At 45.0% G+C, this 16,409-nt stretch overlaps 1 protein-coding gene across 1 annotated transcript; it reads left to right on the top strand.

Annotated features, from left to right (window-relative positions):
• Positions 1–3,167: 3,167 nt before the first annotated feature.
• Positions 3,168–16,364, top strand: LOC311101511 (pleckstrin homology domain-containing family G member 3-like; the record flags this gene model as incomplete). Its single annotated transcript, XM_084142657.1, has 14 exons — positions 3,168–3,173; positions 3,313–3,325; positions 3,585–3,729; positions 4,816–4,882; positions 9,613–9,659; positions 11,700–11,850; positions 13,408–13,539; positions 13,890–14,072; positions 14,303–14,395; positions 14,502–14,588; positions 14,800–14,833; positions 15,022–15,099; positions 15,365–15,463; positions 16,327–16,364. The coding sequence occupies 14 exons, from the start codon at positions 3,168–3,170 to the stop codon at positions 16,362–16,364; spliced, it is 1,173 nt and encodes a 390-aa protein (XP_083998783.1).
• Positions 16,365–16,409: the final 45 nt, after the last annotated feature.

Raw genomic sequence — 16,409 nt, 5'->3', positions numbered from 1 at the left:
CCCCCCCTTCCCCAAATCCAAAATGCCTTCCTGCCCCCGGTTCTCATGGGAAATGGCCTCACTGTTGCAGAAAGAAACAGAGCGAGAGAGAGCTAGGGATTTCTCCCGTCTAGTCCAGGCTCTGTGCAGTGTAACTCATTGCAGTACAGTAGAGTGTGTGTGTCAGTGCCAGGGGTTTATCCCCATCTCTCGTTGCTGTGGGGCGAGCTAGGCCATAAATGACATTTGTTTGTAATGAGCAGCATGAGAGCAGTCAGTTCCCTAACAGGCTCCCAGGGAGAAAAAAAAACAAATTGTTTGCTAACTCTCTTTTTTCTTTTTTTCATCACTCAAAGTAACACTCTATTCATCTGAGAGAAAATGATTGACCTCATTTCTATCCTCTCCTTGCCCCTTCTAAATCTACCTTTTTTCTAGTTCTGCCTTTTCTAAATCTCATCTCCTCATCGCTGTGGTATGCAGCCCCTGTATCCACACTGGTGTTGTTATGTCTACTTTCTTGGCCTGTTCTCTAGGCACCATACGGATGTCGTTTGCTGTGGCCCGCCGCGGTGGACAAAGCCTGTGGTAGAGTTCTGGACCCTGCTGTGAACAGACCGCACCACAGTGAGAGACAGGGCACAGCCTGGTGAACAGTACAGCCAGGACAGACAGACAGACAGACAGACATGCTCTGTACTATTCTAGTAGTTAGTCGAAGAGCAGTAGTGCGGTCAATCTTGTCTGAGTAGAAACTGTGGCTGAACAGGCCAATAGGACAGTCAGAGAAGTGCTGTAATTGTCTAGTCTGTCATGGAAAAAGGATCCTGCATCACTGGCCTAGTACCTTATAGATTTAGCTCTATGGATACGTGACTATACGTGGAACCGTGACCTCTAACTTTTTCTAACCCAACCCATCATGACAGACACAGAGACCGAGAGATTAGTCAGGCCTGAGCTTATCAAGATGGCTTAACTGTCTCTTGCTTAGAATCTCTGCCCATCCTCTCTTTCGTCTCTCTGTTCCAAATCCCTCATTTGGAAAGTTTGCCAGAGACGTTGAATCCTCAGTAGGCTAATACAGTGCATATGAGAAACAAAGAAGAGAGACAGACAGAGATAGAGACTTTACTATTGCACGTGAAGATGTTTAATTGCATTGTTTGAGTACCATGATTTATCTCTTGTATCTGTTTAAGCCCTGGTGCGAAGCCAGCCACAACTCAAATGCAAAGTCAATTTCAACTAGAAACGTAGACGTTTCAAAACGAACTATATTTTTTTGCGTGCAGCTGATGTACAGTATAATAATAATGAGAGGTAGAGGATCTGTAAGAATAGCCTAATAAGAAGCACATGTTCTGTATAATATCACGAGTTTCAAAGCTGGCTATGGACAGCGTACATTGATTGTGCATGACGTTACAGTATAAACAGATAAATTACCTCCAGTGACTGTGGCTAATGGTTTTATTACCCGTTATACTGCTGGTATTTAAGTTGTGCCATAGAGTTGAAGTCAATTGGAATGTGGACGCGTGGAACCATAGAAATATAGAAGTATAATTATTGCCATGCTCTGAGGGGCTTTTTCCCTTTATAGTAATTATAGTTCTATGTGTGGCTATGTATGTATAATTCATTCAATTTCTCATGGAGTAGACACATTGCTTGTGGAATGTACAGCAGGGGGGCCTTGCTCCAGGGCCCATCGCTCATATCCCGGTGGCGGCCCGTGTGTGGTGACATTTAGTCAAACCTGGTTAGTTCCTCCACTACGTGTGATTTAGGCCTCACTGTGACCCCTGCATGCTTGCCTGGGGTCACGGCTCCCATGAAGTCCCACACGAAATACATAACCCCTCACCCTCTAACTCCTGTCCAGACTGATTCAGTCTGAGTGCTCAGGCCCCTCACCCTTTCACAGTTTTCCCTCTTACCCTGGCTGGCTGGGATCCAGGAAGGGCCAGTCCCCCAAACCGTGCTGTCTGTTTTTATCTGCCGTGGCTCGTGTGGGAGTGGGTTGTGTTGCTGAGGATGCGGTGTCACATGAAAGAAGTTCTCACTTTGAGAGAGGCGGTGAAGTCGGCATGTGAAAATACTCAGGGATGGGATTGGGAACATAAGGCCAGCAAGGTTCAAGTGCATATAAACATTCTCTGATTTAGGGATGTAGATAGGCCTCTGTTGCTTTTGTCTGGCACTTACTGTGTTGTTACTAAAGAGGAAACAGATCTGCAAGTGCTTTAATCTAATGCAGAGATCGCACTCCATGAGAGAGGGATGATTATTAAAGGAGAAAGGAGGGAAGTTAGGAGTACAGGAGGAAAGGAGAAGGGGAAACAGGCAGTATGGAAGGTATTTAAGCAATAAGGCACAAGGGGGTGTGGTATATGGCCAATATACTACGGCTAAGAGATGTTCTTACGCATGACGCAACGCGGAGTACCTGGACACAGCCCTTAGTCGTGGTATATTGGCCATATACCACAAACCCCTGAGGTGCCTTATTGCTATTATAAACTGGTTACCAACATAATTAGAGCAGTAAATTTAAATGTTTTGTCATACCCGTGGTATATGGTCTGATATACCACGGCTGTCAGCCAATCAGCATTCAGGGCTCGAACCACCCAGTTTATAATACCTTATAAACTAGGACTCCCCACAAACACAATGAAGAGAGAGGTTCAGAAGTATGTAAATGGTAAGAATGAAACAAAGAGGAGGGAGCATGTGAGTTCATTGATGCAGTGCGCCTCGCAGGTGACTCCCCTGTTAGGCTGTAACTCTTCGTGAAATATATGGTGGTAGAGGGATCATCTGGAGGATGCTCCTCTTTCCTCTCACAGTTCACCGTCTTAGAGGAGGATCAAATGCACATACTTTAAATGCCAGATTGTCATGTGTCATATATCACGGGGAAGATCAATACACATACAACGAGGAGATAAAATCAGTAGGCTAGATTTAAAACTCTTGTTTTTCTCTGACCTCAAATATGGAGCATCTTTGTTAAACGTCTACGGATGGAGTGTTTTAGAAATGAAAAGCTGGGAAAGTAATTAGTAGGGTTGTACAAGCATAACTCAAGTCCAAGGCCCTGACAGCCAAATACTTTCCAGGGCTTTTGTCTTAAAGTACCAGGCCCTGCAAGTAAGTGCCAAGCCTTAATTAAATCCAACATGAGGGTACAAGTTTGCAAACATGCTGCAACACTGCAGATGTAGTCTTGTTGAAAGCCCTTTGCTCTTGCAGATGGAGGAAATGTCTCCATGGTGACATGTTCTTTGTTCCCTCTTTCTCTTTGTCTTTGTCTGTCAACAACAGGATTCAGACATCAGTCAGGGCCAGTGGCACCCAGAGACACCCTGCTCTGTGGCCATTTGATAAAAACCACCCATAATTCCCCCCCTGCTTCCCCTGAAACCCTAATGACACCCTCTCACCGCGGAGGGAAGCCGCGAAACAAGCCTTGTCTCCGAGGGAGGAGAGAGCGACGCAAAAGAATGGAGGGCTGCGGTTTCACTCCAAACTTTTCCCCCCAGCCATATGAAGGCGAACTCCGGGTGTTTACAGAGCGCCTCTCTGTTTTCCTTCAGAAGAGGGGGGATCCCGGGAGATTGGCCAGTCCAGCGGCCCTGGGCCTCTCAGAGATGCAGAGAAGTTGGGCTTCGCTAATGAACTGAGTGCGGCTGGGCTGCTCATCACGTCGTGTAACCTCGGATACGGGCTGATGGGACTTCGGCGAATGACACCCTAGTTGTCCCTGTTGAGATGTCCCAGTAAGCACCAGAGACGGCCATTATAGCCATTAGCCACATCAACCTCCATCCTCTCCTAATCGGAGCTGGAATTCAAAACGCATCACTATCCCCACTTAAGTCCCCAACTCTCTCCTCCTCACTACTATTCCTTACCTTTTCCACCATCTCCCGCCAAGAAAATCCTGCACCGATAGTTTTGATTCATTCAGATACTGAAAGGAGAGACCCTCCGCTCTCACCCCCCACTGACATCCATGAAGTAAGATGTTAATCAAAAGTTACAGGCTCCTGGAGAGAGCTTGCATATGTGTTTCATAAGAGGTCTTTCCATGGTGATGAGGAGGCTAGGATGAGCTCGTGTCACGGGACCAAAGGTGAAACGGGTGCATATGGTTATTTGACCATAGCCACCCCCTTTCCCCTGTTAAAAGGAGTCTGATCCAGACCTGTGTTTGTAAGGTGTGGGTGTTGGGGTGGGGAGGGGAGGGGGGGTAGTGGGACAGCTGGAAGGGGGTTCTGGTTGGGGTTGGCTGATGTGGAGCCAAGGCTAGATGTGTCCCATCTGCATGCATTTAGGAGATAGTTTGGAAAGATTGGAAGGGGAGACATAAATGAATCCTTTGTGGAACTGGAGTTGGGATTTGGGATCCATCCCTGCCAGGATCGTCTTCGACGTCAGCTCCAAGAGTCTCCAAACAAAGAGGGGTGCTCAGTTCTCATGAACTGTCCTAGACCTTGAAAAACTCACATGCACTCATAAGCACTGCACAGTGTCTACCAAGCAATGTATGTGCTGTCCATTTTATATAGCAGTTCATGTGCTCATCATTATGAGTTTTGAGTACTTGTTACATGGATGTTACAGTAATTGACAGTGATATGTTTTATCATGACTGAGAGCTGTTGTACTGCTTTGTAGAGCATGAGTCCCAGGGATGTAGATGAGTTACAGTGATGTTTCCATGACCTCTGTGTGTTGCAGTGATAAGTTTACATTGCTGGTCTGGTGTTCTCATGGCCCATAACTGACCTCTGTCTGTCTGTCTGTCTGTCTGTCTCTCCACAGCGAGCTTCTGGAGGACCTGGAGAGGAGTCCTCATGCGGCAGCCATCGCCGAGTGCTTCGTTGAGAGGGTGAGTCACCACATTGCCATGATAAAGCACAAACCACCAGTACATTCACATTACACATTTTTTGTGGGTGTTCCGATGACCTAAACCAGTGTTTCCCGAATGGTTGGTTACAGCCAGCCCCTCTTGGGTCATGGCTTAAGGCTGGCTAGCTGTGTAGGCTAATAAAGGCTATGACAATATGGTGCTTGTAGACAGTAGCTATTTTGTTCTCTAGATGCAGAGCGCTGTTAAATTGTCAAGCGAGCAGATCGTGTGAAACAAACTTTTGTTTCGGCCAAATAGAGAAGTGGGCCGCTGACGTTGGGTAGTGGGTCAGAGGAAATGTTTGTACTTGGGCTATGTGAGTGTGTGTAGGCCCGTGACCAGAGAGGCGTCATGATTGGTTCTGGTTCTGAAGCGGTGGTGGCGGTGACCCTTTAACCCATGTGCTCACTACAGTAGAGTGGGTCTGCACACCCACATAGTGCCACACTGTAGTCGCCTGAGTAATGACACAGAACCACCGCTGATAAAACAGGAACAGTGAAGGGTCCAACCGACCAGGGAAACAGGCTCTCCTTTGTGTCGGCTGGGAAAATGGCCAGCGTCTATGTCCCTGACTCCCAGGGTATGCCTCCATATGTGGGGCTGCAGACTGACACGCCTGTCCCTGCCAAAGCTGGACCAAGACCCAAGAACCAGAATCCCATTTGCGGTCCAGGATCCAAGGGTGCCAATTCTTAGTCCAGTCTCCAGCCTGTACTTTCCTCTTCGGCGCCCAGACCCTCTTATCCAGCAGGTCCCTATAGTTCTCTGCTATTGAATGGGCTACTTTTGTGGCCAATTATAGATGGCTGCGGAAATGCAGAGTACATTTGATTAAGCCATTACCGGCAAGGTTATTCTGGGTTTTGCGATGCTGCTCTGAGCTAGACTAACCTCTCTAAACAGGGTGAGGACAACGGCTCCTACCTACTGCAGACTACGTGGAGGCGGCGATATAGGAAATAATCAGGGCCAGAGTGGAACGTGGGAAATGCAGTTCAAACGTGACCGTTTCTGCTTGGAATGAGGCCGTACGTGCTCTTAGGTTAGGTGTAGTCAGACACTGGGTCTGCATGGAGTCAGCTGTAGCCTGTAACAATAAACCATCTGCTAAACTATGAATCTCCAACCCTATACCTGCTGGCCATATGTACGACTGAGTGGTAAAGACAAGTATACATACAGTGAGGGAAAAAAGTATTTGATCCCCTGCTGATTTTGTACGTTTGCCCACTGACAAAGACATAATCAGTCTATAATTTTAATGGTAGGTTTATTTGAACAGTGAGAGACAGAATAACAACAAAAAAATCCAGAAAAAACGCATGTCAAAAATGTTATAAATTAATTTGCATTTTAATGAGGGAAATAAGTACTTGACCCCTCTGCAAAACATGACTTAGTACTTGGTGGCAAAACCCTTGTTGGCAATCACAGAGGTCAGACGTTTCTTGTAGTTGGCCACCAGGTTTGCACACATCTCAGGAGGGATTTTGTTCCACTCCTCTTTGGAGATCTTCTCCAAGTCATTAAGGTTTTGAGGCTGACGTTTGGCAACTCGAACCTTCAGCTCCCTCCACAGATTTTCTATGGGATTAAGGTCTGGAGACTGGCTAGGCCACTCCAGGACCTTAATGTGCTCCTTCTTGAGCCACTCCTTTGTTGCCTTGGCCGTGTGTTTTGGGTCATTGTCATGCTGGAATACCCATCCACGACCATTTTCAATGCCCTGGCTGAGGGAAGGAGGTTCTCACCCAAGATTTGACGGTACATGGCCCCGTCCATTGTCCCTTTGATGCGGTGAAGTTGTCCTGTCCCCTTAGCAGAAAAACACCCCCAAAGCATAATGTTTCCACCTCCACGTTTGACTGTGGGGATGGTGTTCTTGGGGTCATAGGCAGCATTCCTCCTCCTCCAAACACGGCGAGTTGAGTTGATGCCAATGAGCTCGATTTTGGTCTCATCTGACCACAACCCTTTCACCCAGTTCTCCTCTGAATCATTCAGATGTTCATTGGCAAACTTCAGACGGGCCTATATATACAGTGGGCAGAACAAGTATTTGATACACTGCCGATTTTGCAGGTTTTCCTACTTACAAAGCATGTAGAGGTCTGTAATTTTTATCATAGGTACACTTCAACTGTGAGAGACGGAATCTAAAACAAAATCCAGAAAATCACATTGTATGATTTTTAAGTAATTCATTTGTATTTTATTGCATGACATAAGTATTTGATCACCTACCAACCAGTAAGAATTCCGGATCTCACAGACCTGTTAGTTTTTCTTTAAGAAGCCCTCCTGTTCTCCACTCATTACCTGTATTAACTGCACCTGTTTGAACTCTTTACCTGTATAAAAGACACCTGTCCACACACTCAATCAAACAGACTCCAACCTCTCCACAATGGCCAAGACCAGAGAGCTGTGTAAGGACATCAGGGATACAATTGTAGACCTGCACAAGGCTGGGATGGGCTACAGGACAATAGGCAAGCAGCTTGGTGAGAAGGCAACAACTGTTGGCGCAATTATTAGAAAATGGAAGAAGTTCAAGATGACGGTCAATCACCCTCGGTCTGGGGCTCCATGCAAGATCTCACCTCGTGGGGCATCAATGATCATGAGGAAGGTGAGGGATCAGCCCAGAACTACATGGCAGGACCTGGTCAATGACCTGAAGAGAGCTGGGACCACAGTCTCAAAGAAAACCATTAGTAACACACTATGCCGTCATGGATTAAAATCCTGCAGCGCACGCAAGGTCCCCCTGCTCAAGCCAGCGCATGTCCAGGCTCGTCTGAAGTTTGCCAATGACCATCTGGATGATCCAGAGGAGGAATGGGAGAAGGTCATGTGGTCTGATGAGACAAAAATATAGGTTTTTGGTCTAAACTCCACTCGCCGTGTTTGGAAGAAGAAGAAGGATGAGTACAACCCCAAGAACACCATCCCAACTGTGAAGCATGGAGGTGGAAACATCATTCTTTGGGGATGCTTTTCTGCAAAGGGGACAGGACAACTGCACCGTATTGAGGGGAGGATGGATGGGGCCATGTATCGCGAGATCTTGGCCAACAACCTCCTTCCCTCAGTAAGAGCATTGAAGATGGGTCGTGGCTGGGTCTTCCAGCATGACAACGACCCGAAACACACAGCCAGGGCAACTAAGGAGTGGCTCCGTAAGAAGCATCTCAAGGTCCTGGAGTGGCTTAGCCAGTCTCCAGACCTGAACCCAATAGAAAATCTTTGGAGGGAGCTGAAAGTCCGTATTGCCCAGCGAAAGCCCCGAAACCTGAAGGATCTGGAGAAGGTCTGTATGGGGAAGTGGGCCAAAATCCCTGCTGCAGTGTGAGCAAACCTGGTCAAGACCTACAGGAAACGTATGTATCTCTGTAATTGCAAACAAAGGTTTCTGTACCAAATATTAAGTTCTGCTTTTCTGATGTATCAAATACTTATGTCATGCAATAAAATGCAAATTAATTACTTAAAAATCATACAATGTGATTTTCTGGATTTTTGTTTTAGATTCCGTCTCTCACAGTTGAAGTGTACCTATGATAAAAATTACAGAAATCGGCAGTGTATCAAATACTTGTTCTCCCCACTGTATATGCTTTCTTGAGCAGGGGTATTTCAGTCCTTCACGGCGTGGTGTGTTACCAATTGTTTTCTTGGTGACTATGGTCCCAGCTGCCTTGAGATCATTGACAAGATCCTCCTGTGTAGTTCTGGGCTGATTCCTCACCGTTCTCTTGCAACTCCACGAGGTGAGATCTTGCATAGAGCCCCAGGCCGAGGGAGATTGACAGTTATTTTGTGTTTCTTCTATTTGCGAATAATCGCACCAACTGTTGTCACCTTCTCACCAAGCTGCTTGGCGATGGTCTTGTAACCCATTCCAGCCTTGTGTAGGTCTACAATCTTGTCCCTGACATCCTTGGAGAGCTCTTTGGTCTTGGCCATGGTGGAGAGTTTGGAATCTGATTGATTGATTGCTTCTGTGGACAGGTGTCTTTTATACAGGTAACAAGCTGAGATTAGGAGCACTCCCTTTAAGAGTGTGCTCCTAATCTCAGCTCGTTACCTGTATAAAAGACACCTGGGAGCCAGAAAACTTTCTGATTGAGAGGGGGTCAAATACTTATTTCCCTCATTAAAATGCAAATCAATTTAGAACATTTTTGACATGCGTTTTTCTGGAATTTTTTGTTGTTATTCTGTCTCTCACTGTTCAAATAAACCTACCATTAAAATTATAGACTGATCATTTCTTTGTCAGTGGGCAAACGTACAAAATCAGCAGGGGATCAAATACTTTTTTCCCTCACTGTACATACACAAGTGTTTGGAACGTAACATTCAGTTGACCTGACAGAACCCTTATCTAAACCTACTTCAATATAAAATGCTATTATTTTCTCATTTCTTTGCTTTCTTAGATGATATGTTTAGATGTTTCTTGGATGAGAATACATGTTTACATAAGTCAGGGAATATGAGTATTTATTTCTGAGTGAGACCTGGAAAATGATCCTCACGTGAGGAGAGGTGTCACATGATCATAGGGGGTCTCTCAGATGACAGTGATTTGTAGCAGAGTGAACATGGAGACCAAAGCTCAGCGTCTCTGGTCTTTCTCACACGTCTCTCTTCTCCCCACTAATGTCATTGGTTTATTTTCTCTCCCTCTTGTTTAGAGCGAAGCCTTCGACATATATACCCTCTATTGTATGAACTACCCCAAGTAAGTCACACACACACACACACACACACACACACACACACACACACACACACACACACACACACACACACACACCACTATACTGGTGTGCCCTTGGGGAAGTCGTTTGACCTGGATCATTGAATGATAGCTATAGTGAAGTGACCTGGGGTGAGAATGGAATGAATTCAATACAGTGAACAAGGGAAGTTGAAAATACTCATGTTCAATTATTACAATGTATACAATTCTAAATGATGGTGGGGGGAAAGAGTACAGTTGTAATCACCATCCTTTGTAGAGAGACATGAGTGAAAGGAAAATTACTTCTAATGGTCATTCAGTATGTTTACATGCACATTAATAATTAGATATTAAACTGATTATGGCAGAAGGCAGAGTATGACATGAGTCATGTAAACACCTTACTCTGCTTATCATAATCGGCGTACGGTCAAAATCGAAGTAAGTATACGCCGATTTTTCTGAGCAATCTTTCGAATTATTAGGACATATAAACAGCTGAATTGGTGTTCCAGCTGTGTATTTGATCTGCACATGTGCTAGCACCGGGTAGCGCAAGCCTCCCTCTTATGCGCGAGTGAAGTGAGTTCGGAAAAACTGAAAGTCCGGGCTCTGGCTGGGCCACTCAAGGACATTCAGAGACTTTTCCCGAAGCCACTCCTGCGTTGTCTTGGCTGTGTGCTTACTGCCCCAGTCTGAGGTCCTGAGCACTCTGGAGCAGGTTTTCATCAAGGATCTCGCTGTACTTTGCTCCGTTCATCTTTCCCTCAATCCTGACTAGTCTCCCAGTCCCTGCCGCCCAAAACTGTTTTGGTACCCTTTCCCAGATCTATCCCTCGACACAATCCTGTCTCGGAGCTCTTTTGCTCCGACATGCACTGTGGGACCTTATATAGACAGGTGTGTGCCTTTCCAAATCATGTCCAATCAATTGAATTTACCACAGGTGGACTCCAAGCAAGTTGTAGAAACATCTCAAGGATGATCAATGGAAACAGGATACACCTGATCTCAATTTCTAATCTCATAGCAAAGGGTCTGAATACTTATGTAAATAAGGTATTTCTGTTTTAGATTTTTTATTACATTTGCAAAAAATGTACTTTGCTTTTTGCTTTGTCATTTTGGGGTATTGTATGTAGATTGATGACAAAAAAAAAATTATTTAATCCATTTTAGAATAAGGCTGTAACATAACAAAATGTGGAAGAAGTCAAGGGGTCTGAATAATTTCCGAAGGCATTGTATATATATAAGTATGTGGACACCCCTTCAAAGAAATGTCCAACATCTAGTGGAAAGACTTCCCAGAAGAGTGGAGGCTGTTATTGCAGCAAAGGGGGGACCAACTCCATATTAATGCCCATGATTTTGGAATGAGATGTTCGACAAGCAGATGTCCACATACTTTTGGTCATGTAGTGTATATTGTGCGTGTAAAATGCGAACACATCACAAGCATTTTAGAGGCAGCATCTTTCACGGCCCATCAATTCTAATCCCACGGGCCACTACAATTTGACTGGTATGTTTGAATAGGACTGGATCGCTGCCCATCACCATGAAGATGCAGTGTTCTGCATGCGCTCCGTGTTAACAGCCTTTCATGTGTCTGTCACAGAGAGTAGAAACATAATTATATTTGTTATGAGACATTGACGGTGCCCTGACCCTGTACGTGAGCTATGTGCATTCATCCAGTGATGTCTTAAAAAGACCACATTCATAGCTCATACTGAGAGATGCTGTTAACAGATATCCAAGCTTTTGTCTGAGAAAGACATCACAGTCGGACAGCAAGGGGACTGCAACAGAATGTTTTAGTATATGTAAATAGTTGCGTTCAGCCAAAAAGAGGCCCCTCTGAAGGGAGGACCGGAGGCATACGCTGAACACATTACTGTACGCTTCACGATAAGATGAAGTGCTGTCTAGCATAGCGATGAGCCAACTGATGAGTCTTACTGTGGACCCCACCCCCTCTTCCACCCCCAACTTCCACCTCCATCCCCTCTCCTCCTGGATCTCTTTCCCCAGCTCGGTGGCTGTTCTGAGGGACTGCATGAAGAACAAGATCCTGGTGGGATTCTTCCAGGAGAGGCAGACCACCCTGTGCCACTCCCTGCCCCTGGAGACCTACCTGCTAAAGCCAGTGCAGAGGATCCTCAAGTACCACCTCCTGTTGCAGGTCAGTATGGGTCATGGACTGGGTCAGAGAGACAATATGATGATCCTGATCCAATACTATCAATGTCAAACTTATTCAGAGAATACAACTATATGTATAACCCCTTTATTTTACACCGAGGAAAGGTAAAGGGCCCATTGTAGACTGAGTTTCCCTTCAATCCAAATCATCCTGTTTCTTACTCTGCATTTTACATCTAGCGAGTAAATTAAGCATAGAGATGCTGTGAAATGAAATAAGGACCCTTTCATGAAATGAAAACCCCCAAGTCACGCAGACTCACAACTCATGGCATTTAACTAGCTGAGTTTGGACACTGATCAACGACCTAGGGTTCTCTCTCCAAGCCCACCTCTGTGGTGGTTGTTCTCAAGTATGGGTAGCTGCAGCCCAATATGGCGACCAGAGTATGGGCAAGTGGGTGTGTCGAAAGGAGAGGGTGTATGGAAAGTGAATCAGCTAATTTCAAATTCCATACGCCAGTGCGAATGAGGGAGTTCTATTAACCTGAGCCACGGTGCGCTGGTCTATGGCCCCATTGGCCCGTGACATGAACGGGCAAAATCGAACAATAATATGTGTGGCTCTGTCATCTTGTCAGCATTGTGCATTGTCCAGAAACATACAACATCTCTTTTCCATAAAATATATGTTTGAATTTTCAAACTAATTTTCATTGGGAAAGCAGATAAAGCGTTTTTATCAAAAGCAATCACTTTTGCATGTGAAAACACAGACTCCTACTCATTATATACGTGCTTAATCTAGCCTAGGTTACGCCACTTTTGTTTTGAGACAACTTTGCCGTGGGCTTTGAACGGGGCATCTGCATCACACCCGGGAGGCAGCCCGGTTCCAAAACGAATGCAATCACTTTTCACCGATGCAAACTCCTCTCACCGGGGTAACCCGGACCAGATAATCGAATCCCCTCATTGCCCAGAAAACCGGTGTTGTATGAAGCTGCTTGGCGAACTGCGGTGCTTCCCACTGGGCAGCTGTATCTGATGTCGCAGGCGGTGGCTAATGTGGCAATTTATTTCCCCCCATGATTTTATTTTAAGTAGGATAGCAGCCTACACAATAAAGAACTAATATTGATAACCATCTAGATGTCACCTTGATACATACAGTCGGCAACAACACCGGGACACAGTGTCCTTCGCACCAGCTTGCCAAGCACTACTGTACCGCAACGGCATGGGAAGTAGTTACCTAGTTGCCAATATCAGGGTGACAGACACATTAAGAACACGCATACAAGCAACAGTACACCCATCATCAGTACTTTTAATAAAAAATAAACAATTGTCTGTTTTATAACTGAAAATGTACAATTATTGGTGTAAAACTGACAGTGAAATACAACTCAGACTCATCCTCTGGCTTCAAAACAGAAGTTCAAACTCTCGCGGTAAGGTAGTTGCCTGGTTACTCATTTCCTTTCGACACACCCAGTCGCCCATACTCCGGTCACCATATTTGGCTGCAGCTACCCCTTTCTCGTTATACTGAGACCAATAGAAGCATAACCTCACCATCGCCCCCTTGTGGCAGGAGCTGGCCAAACACTTTGATAAAAGTGACCCTGGCTACGAGGTGGTGGAGGATGCCATCATCACCATGACAGCCGTGGCCTGGTACATCAATGACATGAAGAGGAAGCAGGAGCACGCCGTCAGGCTGCAGGTATGGACCATCAGTCAGGCTCTGCCCAGTCACTCACTACAGCAGTTCTCATTGAAAATGTAACAAAGAAGTTAGCTTTTGTTGCTTATGATAACACGGGCGGGTGTCAAATTCATGTACAGACTCATCAGAGTCTTCAGGACGCACAGGTTGATATCACACTGTATTGAGGAAACTACTGGATGTGTTATCTATGACTCTGAACTGGCTGTAGAGGTCAGAGGTTGAAAGTCAAGAGGTTAGAGGTCGGAGAGGTCTTTGTACACGTCAGTCTCCACTACATCTGTTTTTGAAGGTTAGAGGTCAACCTTGGGTCAACACAAACACTGTTTTTCTTTTGGCTCTGGTAGGAGATTGAGAGCTTGTTGACCAACTGGATGGGTCCAGACCTGAGTGGCTTTGGGGAGCTGGTGTTGGAGGGCTCCTTCAGGGTCCAACGGGTCAAGAAGGAGAGGGCATTCTTCCTCTTCGACAAGATGCTGCTTATCTCTAAAAAGAGGCTGGAGCATTTCATCTACAGCACCCACATATTTGTGAGTGACGTGCCGACACCGGAAAGAATTGATCAGATTATTGTGTTTCTGTAAACGCTATGGGCATGTCTCATTAGAGATGACACCTACACCAATCAAAAAAGTGAAATGTTTTTGTTTGTTGCTTGATTCTTTATCATGTACTGATACCCTTATTTCCCCTCCACTGTCTTTCCTCTCATCTCTCACTCTCCCCTTTCCCTCATCTCTCCACCCTTCTCTCCCTGCAGTGCTGTAATCTACTTCTAGTAGAAACCATGAAGGACCCCCTGTGTTTTAAGGTGTCCGATCAGACCATCCCCAAACAGCAGCACATTGTACAGGTACGAGTAAACCACTATCAAATTACAAGTAAAACACTATAAAAGAACAGGGCATTGTATTGTGTCAGACCAGTGTACCTAAACTACCCTCCTACCCATGTTACAGACCAAGAACCAGGAGGAGAAACGCCTTTGGCTGCACTACCTCAAGAGACTGATAGTGGAGAACCATCTTGCCTCTCTACCCCAGAAGGTAAGGCTTACTGTACATTACTGTAAATGCTGCCGATATGAATGGCAATACTTTTTAGCCAAATATAACACTGAAGGCTTTGGCTAAACTGAAACGGATAATATTGTAATCACACTGTTAGGTTGTGCTGCCACCTCATGTCTGTTTAAAGTTAATGCGAACACTGTCGCAAGTTGAACAATCATTGAAATACCATACATGTATTTTTCAGGCAAGGCAGGTACTAGGTGACAACTTCTGTCAATGTGAGTTCCACGTCATTTCAAACCATCATACTTTCACACACCTACACTTTTCACTTTCAATTTACACTGTAAAAAACAACAACAAAAAAACTATTTATTTAAATTAAAAAATGACACTGTATATGACACCAATCGTGCACAGCTTACAATCATGCACAACTTAGTAACTTGCAATTTCTATTTCAAAGCTCCTCAGTTTGATCAGGATCATTTAAAAAAGTCATCTCCAAGATGCGATGAATACTATCGAGGAAGACGCCAATCAGGTCAGGACATACTTACCTGTAATACACCTAGTATCTAATTTGTGCGTGAACCACTTTTTGTTTTAATTGGAACCACTTTTATTTCTGTTAGATATCTTTACTGGTTTTAAGCACATTCAAACCCCAAAGTTGAATGAGTGTGATGGCTTCTTCTTTGTCATAAATCTAACAAATAACAAAGGCCTTTTGCCATATACCTGTCTGGTCTGTGTTTGCTGCGTTAACTTAATTATGTGTGTATGTGTGTGTGTGTGTGTATGTCCAGAGACCCCAGAGTTCATCTACACCCCAGAGAAGGCCAAGAAGAGCCTTCCCCTGCTTCTGGAGGGGAACCTGTCCTACCGCCGCGGCAGGAGGCAGTCCGGTGAGACCTCATGTCAATAGACCAGGGCCTGTATCCACAAAACGTTTCAGAGCAGGAGTGCTGATCTAGGATCAGTTTAGCCTTTTAGATCATAATGAATAAGATTATATGGACAGATCCTAAATCAGCATTCCTACTCAGTAGGCAGTCAGGTGAGACCTCATGTCAATAGCCCAGGGCCCACATTCATAAAGAGTCTCAAAGCAGAAGTGCTGATTTAAATATCAGTTTTGCCTTTTGGATCATATTTGAATAATTTTACATGAACAAGAAGGACCTGATCCTGGATCAGCACTCCTACTCTGAGACGCTTTATGAACGAGGGCCCAGAGAGGAATCACCCACGGCACATGACTTGGACTAAACATACAGTTAGCTGGGAAATTTGCATAAATGTAATAATTGGAAATGACTCATTCTTGAATGCTTATGGCTGTTTCTTTCCAGCTCCAACTAAAGACTTTGAAACATCATTTCATGGTGAGAGTGGTGAGAATGCTTCTTAAAGGATTTTTGTTTATATTGTTTCCTGGTAGTGACTCAGTCTGTCAGGACTGAAACATTTAGTATGTTTTTAATGGAAAGTAAACACACACTTCTTTGTTTCCCCCAAACCATTTCTATCTTCTCATGGAATCCAGTCTCTTCAAAGGTAAGCTTGATTCAGACTTGTTCCTCCCTTAACCACCCACACAACTGTCATACACATCAATCGTCAGATGATATCTCATTGGCAAGAATTACTTGGCAAGAATTACTATGAGCAATGCCTTGTTGACGTTAGAAATGCTATTGAGTAGTACTACACCTTCCCTTCCTGACATTCTCTGTTTCCGTGTTGATACGCATGTCCATCTCCACAGGCTGGCAGCGAGGGGGAGCTGTGTCATGGGGCAGATAGCCTGGGATCCTCAGGCAGCACCAACACCCTGGCCTCCTCTGTGAT

Source organism: Coregonus lavaretus, assembly GCF_964263955.1.
Source record: "Coregonus lavaretus genome assembly, chromosome: 26".
In the NCBI taxonomy this organism is placed as follows: Eukaryota; Metazoa; Chordata; class Actinopteri; order Salmoniformes; family Salmonidae; genus Coregonus; species Coregonus lavaretus.
The sequence above is the reverse complement of the archived record's forward strand: the minus strand, read 5'-3'. Positions and strand labels throughout refer to the sequence as shown.